Below are 7,959 nucleotides of genomic sequence, written 5' to 3'. Positions count from 1 at the left end.
AGGATTCCTGAGTTCCCAGGATAGTTTTAATTTGAGACACCACCAAAAACGGCTATTACTCTGATCACTCTTCTGAATATTGACCAATGTTATGAGCTCATGTCTCATACTGTAAGTCTGATATGAGACCTTGGATATGGAGAAATCTGTGTTTCAAATGATGAAAATATGCCACACTTAGATTGATTTAAGGAATGCAAAGTATTTCCTTCTAGAACTCTTTCATCTCTTGGAGTTCTACCTCTGTATTAAAAACTGTGGGTCAGATGTGCAGAAAATAGTTCCATTCATTAGCACCACAAAATGAAAGCCAAACAACATGACTATGAAGGCACATCTTCGATCATGCAAATCCTGTCTTTAAGAAAAATTTACATTAAAGTCCTTTTTCTTTGGAATAAATTGTACCCTCCTGTTTTGTTTATCAGAATTTTTCTATAGATCTGTCCAGGTTTGATTCTCTGCAGAACTGGTTGGGTGACAATTAAATATTTTGGGGTGCTAGAGTCTAGATTAACTGTTGTCTTAGTTTTCACCTGTAAATTGTTTAATGTTCTAATTCTGAGTTTCATTCATGTAAATATCAGTGAAAAGTAGTATTATTGAGTTGTTTGCTTGGTTGCTTCCTTTCTGTCCCTCTCCCTCTCACTTTCCCTCTCCCTCTCCCCTTCCCTCTCTTTCTCCCTCTCCAGCTCCTCCCCCTTCCTCTCTGGATCTCCTCTCTCCTCATTTCATGAAACTAATCTGGAAATAGGCCCTGGTTATCATCCATCTCTTGGTCATTTTGCCCTTTTCCTGTGAATCCTGCCATTACAGGTGACCATGGGTGACTGTATATTACATTCCTTCATTGAAAAATAGCATTCTGGAAACCTTTTAACAGAGAATAATTGGAAAGAAACAGGAGCTCATGTATGGAACTTTTCCTCTCATTTTTCTCTCTCCTAGGTCTCACATATCTAGGGGTTTGTTTCTGCTGTCTGTTCTACTCAGGAGGTCCTGCTTCTCTGCTACAGAGTACAGGAATGACATCTTTGCAAACACCTAATGGAATATTCTTCAGGAATATTTTGAATTCTCATCAATAAACCAATTCTTTCTCCTTCTTATATTGCATTTCTAGGTGCATTGTTGAATATACCATATGACCTATATATTACAAATTGGTTGAGCCAGAAAGTTATATACTGTTTAGTACAGTCATTGTCCTAGCAATGACTGTACTAAAATTATGGAGTACATAAATCATTCTTGAAATTCATTGAAAGGTGATAGTTTATTTGTCTCTGTGTGCTGTTTTTAAATGTCTCTTCATTTTATTGATGATCATACTTTAATACTGCCACAATTCCACCAAAATTAAAATTAATGGGTATTTATGTGTCTACAAATAATGAAGGCATTAAGCCTATACTTAGCTACCGGAACCATTCTAAAGCAGATATATAAGGCTAAGTAAAATATGACATGCTTTGTGATAAACTACGTTCCATACCTACTTGAAAATGAGTCCAGAGTGAAACATAAAAGTAAATAAATAAATGCATAATATGAGCCTATAGTGAAATATGAATATTTCAGAGTATAAAGAAAGAACTATGGTTCATATAACTTCTACTCTTTGCATCTTACGGTACTTTCTTATGTTTCTTACTGAAAGAATGAATGCAACAAAACAAAGCAAATCAGAAACTAAGACGTGGAAAAATGGCAATTTCTTGCAACATTTCTTAATTTCTAGCCATTAATATATATCAATATCTTTACAAAATGATATTTATACTTGTATATTTCTCATAGTCATACTTAAATGGGAACTCTTTTCAGTCCTCTGTAATATTTCTAGTAATTTTGATGATTAATATCATGAAATACAGGATTGATAGTTGTTAGCAAATGGATACAATCAGTGATGAACCAACATTTTTAAATGTTATCTAATCATCAGAAAATGGAATGTTTTTTGTTTGTTTGTTTTTTGTCAGTCCTGGTTTGAGCTCAGGGCATGGTCGCTGTCCTTGGGCTTTCTCAAGGCTACAGCTCTACCACTTGAGCATCAGTACTATTCCCGGCTTTTTTCTGTGTATGTGGTGCTGATTAACTGAACCCGGGTGCAGGCTAGGCAAGCACTCTACCACTAGGCCAAATTCCAGCCCTGAAAACGGAATGTTTAAGGAAAGTTTTCTAGTACAGAAATAGGTAACTCATTTCATTACTGCTGTACCATTACAAAAGTCTTTTCATCATTTATATCATATCACAAAGAGATAAGCGAAAGAGTTGTCAGATCACCCTAAATGGTCCCTTTTTTGGAATGGGCTTAACTTTTATAATTATAAATACATGTGTATTTGTTGCAAGTGTATGCCCATGGGAGTTTCTCCCTTGTGTATCTTTATGTCCTTTAGTTCAAAATATTTCCAGAAACACATCTGTAGAAGCTTGTAGTATTTGAAGGTTTATGATAGAAATTGAGTGTTTATAAGAATATTTGCTGTTTCATGTTAAAATTCTCGGAAAGGAAGAGTAGCTGTTATAAAGAACCAATTTGGAGTTCCAAAAATATTTCAAAACTTGAAAGAAATAGTTCTTATTAGCATAGATTCTTTTCCATAAATGGAGTTAAAAATCTTTGGAGTTTAGCTTTACTAATAAACATCAAAGTTCTGTAATATTACTGCTCTTGTTTCTTTTTTTAAAAAAGTAGAAATGAAACAATAATTTGAAAGTCTACCAATATTCCCATGAAGGTTTTAATGTGCTCTTTAATTGCACTTCTTGTGGCAGAACACAAAATTCTTAACAACTGAAATCTTCTGTGGGCGACAATGCTATTGTAACTATGAGCCTAGTGCCTTCCAAACCATTTCATCTAAGGTACATTCTGTTCACTGGACTTTACAAGACTTTTTTCCTGAAATATAATTTACTTGAAATCATTTTGCCTTGGAGTAAGTAAGGTGAAGATATGAGCAGCATTGCTCAACTGACATCTTCCTTCCCTTCCTTCCTTCCTTCCTTCCTTCCTTCCTTCCTTCCTTCCTTCCTTCCTTCCTTCCCTTCCTCCCTCTTTTTAACCCCCCCATTTTATTTTCATTTTTTTTCTTCTTTTATAATACAGATTCTTGGAATGACCATGTCACCATCCAGCTCTAGGGAGTCATCCTGCCTCATCCTGTCTAATGCTGACATTTCTGGTGATCACTCCTGGCTAGATATTATATTTCTTAAAAATGGATGTTTGTTTTGGCAAACGCATGTGGCCTTTTTACAGAGAATATGATGCAAGTGACAGGAATGTAACTTGTTGTGTTTCCCTTTGCCAAGTCATTTTCTAAAGTTTCTTCCATGTTTGGGGGTTTATTCTTGCTTTCTCCCCAACATAGCATGTTCCTGTTTCTGTGGTTCAGAGTTCATGAGTTTCAATTTTACATAGACCTTTTGGGTGAATTATTTCCCTGTTTTTATATCACTTTTCTTCTGTGTCATTAGTAATGTATCTGCAGTTATTTTTGTGAACTATGCCTTACCAGTTAACTGAGCTAGGACATGTGCTGAATTTTTGTTTCTTTTATTTCTTTCTTCTAGAAATCACAGTGATACAAATTAAAGAGTAAATAAACCATTCCAAAATGATACTCAAAAGTATATTTTCTCTTTGTGTTTGACTATATGGGATTTTTATTCCAATGTTTAAAATTGGTATTTTCTGTAATAGAAGTTTCTGCTACATTTTGAATTTCAAAAGAAACCTAGCCCTTACACAGATATAGTATGTAGTGTCCTGTGCAGTTTCTTACATATTTAATTGATTGATAATATTCCATATGCTAGACAATGGAATTGATTGCTACCACATATCACAGTACTCTACATACCATAAAATAAAAATTCCATATATTCAGTAAAAAAACAATACACCATTATGCCAACTTAAAGAAGTTTGAATAATGTAGAGTTAAATTTCTTTTGAAATTCAGAATGTTTTGCCATGATATTCATAATATTTGGTTAAATCTTAGAGAAAAAATGTGGTCCGTTGCATTTGTTGACTGCACTGAGTTAAAGTATGAAAAGAAAAAATTCAATGCACTGGGTCATACCATTCATAAATATGGGAAAAACCAAAATGTAGAAGAGTAGAAACTTTTATTACAGAAAATAGTAATTTAAGTTAGTTTGGGTAGCAAAGTGTAGGCAGGATTCCTTTACTTTCTTTAGGCACATAAAGACATTTAAAAGGTTTGAGGCTTTTCAAATATTATTTTAATGTTAATGTTTGATCAACAATAAAATGAGATATTTTAGAGATTTGAAAATATATTCAATCATAAAGAGAAAACATACTTTGGAGTATAATTTTGGGATTGTTTATTTACTCATTAACTTGTATCACAAAGGGAATTACCTCACAGAGAAGCCAGGGAGACCTGGACCCTAGTAAGGACATTTTTGATTCCAAAGAAAGGAGGGATTAAAGTAATTTTTTCAGAAGAGTATTTATATAATTGAAAATGTACCTTACTACTTGGATTTTGTTTCTTTGGATGACTGAACTCGGCGCTTTCCATATTTCCTCCATGCTCTCTACCATGGAGCTACAGCCTCAAGCAGAAAGATATGATTCAAAATGAAATATTTTCCTCCCTGTGAGCTAATAAATACATTATCCAGTATTAAAAAAATGAAGTGTTTTGTGATTCTCACATTCAAAGAGTTGCACTGGACTTCACTTGAGCCTTTTGGCATTCACATTCTAATCTAAACAGAAAATACTACACGTGGTGAGAGAACATGAATTCTTTGTGGAGTCTGACTCCACAAAGAAACCTTATGTTCTTTGTCAGGATCTCTCAAGCCATCGGTATCTAAGGACCTGCGTTTGAAAGGGTAAAGAATATCTCGCGGTTTACTTTAATACTGAGTTTAATATTCGGGAAAATACCTTCTGCATGGCGATTTTCATCTCTGTGTTTCTCAGTGTGTAGATGAGAGGATTTAGCATGGGGGCAATCATCGTGTAGAACACAGAGATTGGTTTATCCTTGTTTTCTCTATCTGCAGGGAGACTGTAGGTATAAATGCAGGGCACAAAGAACAGAACTACCACAGTTATGTGAGAGCTACAGGTAGAGAGAGCTTTGTGACGCCCCGCAGAGGATCTTGTCCTGAGGGTATATAAAATGAGTATGTATGAAGTTAATAGCAAAATAAAGATTACGATGATCAGTGTCCCAGAATTAGCAATGGCCAAGATACTAGCAATGTGAATATCTTTACAAACAAGTTTCAGAAGAGGCTTGACGTCACACATATAGTGATCAATTACATTAGGTCCACAGAAAGGCAAGTTCAGTAACATAAGCAGCAATGCAAGAGAATGCCAAAAACCAAGTCCCCAGGCTATGGCAATCAGCAAATGACACCTCTTTCGGTTCATGATGAGCATGTAATGCAGTGGCTTGACAATGGCCACATAACGATCGAAGGCCATGGATACCAAGATGAATATTTCCACACCCGCCAGCCAGTGCCCAGTGAAGAGCTGTGCCATGCAGTTATTGTAAGAAATGTCTCTTTTGGTTGTAGCCAAGTCCCTGAGTAGTCGAGGAAGCATAGTGGAAGTGAAGCAGAGGTCCATGAGGGAAAGGTGGCAGAGAAAGTAGTACATTGGCTGTTCCAGGAGATGACTGCAGGTGATGGTGAGTAAGATGACCAAGTTCCCCATGATAACTGCCAGGTAACAAAACAGGATCCAAAGCAGGAACGGAAGCTCTAGTTGTTTATTTCCAAAAAGTCCCGTGAAATAAAATATGGTGACATTTTTGGGTTTCTCCATGAAGTCAAAAGGAGTCTGCATTACATAGAAGAAACTTCATGCATCTGAAATATGTTCACCATAACATATCTCAAAGGCTCACTTTATGTTTTCTAGAGATTTAGCCACTGAAAAGTATTCATAGCTAATTTGTTACAGGGATCATAGCATTAAAAAGTGTGCATTTATATTCAAGCAGCCAGAATATGCAAAGAGCTCAAGAAGGGTTGAATGAATTCAGCAGGGATATTCGCTAGACACAATGCTGAAAATGAAATATTCAACTTGTCAGAGAGGGAGTTGAGAGGGAAATATTGGGAGAAGATGAAGGACAAGTTGACACTGTTCGAAAAGAAATGTATTCATTGCCTGACTTATGTAACTGTACCCCTCTACATACCACCTTTACAGTAACAATACAATATATAAATAGAAATAATTGCATATGTATTTTTGAAAAACAAAAATAAACTCTCAAAGAGTCAACACTCCAATTGATAAATGGGCAAAAGAGCTAGATAGTGACTTATCAGAAGGAGGAGTAAAAAATGATGAATGGACACATGAAGAAATATTGAACATATCAGAACATAAGGAAAATGCTAATAGAAAGAACACTGTGATTCCGTCTCAGCCCAGTTAGAATAGCTGTCATCAAGAATACAACAAACAGATGTGGACATGGGTGTGGACTAAAAGGAGCCCTAACACACTGTAAGGGGGAATGTAAGCTTGTTCAACCACTCTGGAGAGCAGGGTGTCTATTCTGCAAAAAAATAGCAATTCTGCTCTTGGGTAATTATCCAAAGATTACAAATGAGTGTACAGCATAGCTACTTTCACAAGTATGATTTGTTTTTTAAATCACCTATCAGTAGTTGTACAAAGGGATTACTATTCAACAAAACAGCTTATCAATGGATTTCATCTTCATCAGTGTCCCTCTTTCCAACGCTGTCCTCCATCCCTCCCAACCTACCTCTTCTTTCACTCTTCCTAATTTTGTAGGATATGCATTCAGTTCTTACTGCAATCTCCCCTTCTCCTCTTAACTCTTCAGCCCCTCTCTGTTTTTTCCTGCCCTTTGTATGTGCCAATTTCCTTTTTCTCAATTGGCACAACATAATACTGCCATGATTTACTATTACCAAAGCACAGAATGGGCCCAGATCTCCCTTGATGCTTTTCTTGTTGTTGTGGTTGGTCCTGGGGCTTTCATTTGGCCCTGGGTGATATCCCTGAGCTCTTCAGCTCAAGGCTAGTACTCTATCACTTTGAGCCACAGTGCCACTTCTGCTTTTCTTGAGGTTAATTCAAGATAAGAGTCTCATGAACTTTCATTACTGGGCTGGCTTTAACCACGATCTTCAGATCTCAGTATCCTGAGTAGCTAGGTTTACAAGCCTGAGCCACCGGTGTCTGGCCCTTGATTCTTCTTGAAAGCCTCAATGATATGGAATATATATATATATATATTAGATAAATATGCTGGATACTATTATATCATTTGCAAAGAAATGAATGGACCTCAAATAAATTATGTTACATGAAGTAACTCAATCCTACAGAGACAAAGGAAACATGTGTCCTTTCATATGTGGAAGCTAGAACTAATTTATAAATGTACAGGTAAACATATATGGGTTGTATACTACTATATAGGATGCATTAACCAATGAACTATATGTGCAGAGAAAATTCAAATGGCACAATTCTTAGAAAAACCAACTCACAGCCCAAAAAATGAATACCAGGAAATTTATACTTGAAAGTTGTGTAAAGGTCGGAGGGAGAGAGAAGACAAATGACAAGAGGACAGAAGGTGGAATACAATGTCTATATTAAAAAAAAACTAGGGAAAGGGGTGATTGGGAAGAAAAGAGGGAGAGTGACACATTGGACTTACAAGCTGACCTGTTGGATGATGGTTTCTTTCCATAGCTTTTTAGATACAATGAAAAAATAATTTTAAACTGCACATTTAGCATTTTAATGGTATTTTAGTGAAGCATATTTTATGTACAAAGCTTTTATAAGAATTTATCTTTTCTAAACTCATAAAAACCTAATAGCTGTTGTTCTTCCATTCATGTTACATGTGAAGACACAGACATATAGTTAGAGTAAATTCAACATAAGAC

The 7,959-nt window shown here is 35.7% G+C and overlaps 1 protein-coding gene across 1 annotated transcript; it reads right to left on the bottom strand.

Annotated features, from left to right (window-relative positions):
* Positions 1 to 4,909: 4,909 nt before the first annotated feature.
* LOC150052817 (olfactory receptor 4P4-like) lies at positions 4,910 to 5,839 on the bottom strand. The gene has a single exon (XM_090348875.1). It carries the CDS (start codon positions 5,837 to 5,839, stop codon positions 4,910 to 4,912), a length of 930 nt encoding a protein of 309 aa, XP_090205001.1.
* Positions 5,840 to 7,959: the final 2,120 nt, after the last annotated feature.

This window comes from Megascapheus bottae, chromosome 16, assembly GCF_031878675.1.
Source record: "Megascapheus bottae isolate mThoBot1 chromosome 16, mThoBot2.hap1, whole genome shotgun sequence".
Taxonomy (NCBI): Eukaryota; Metazoa; Chordata; class Mammalia; order Rodentia; family Geomyidae; genus Megascapheus; species Megascapheus bottae.
This window is presented reverse-complemented; position numbering and strand designations above follow the sequence as displayed.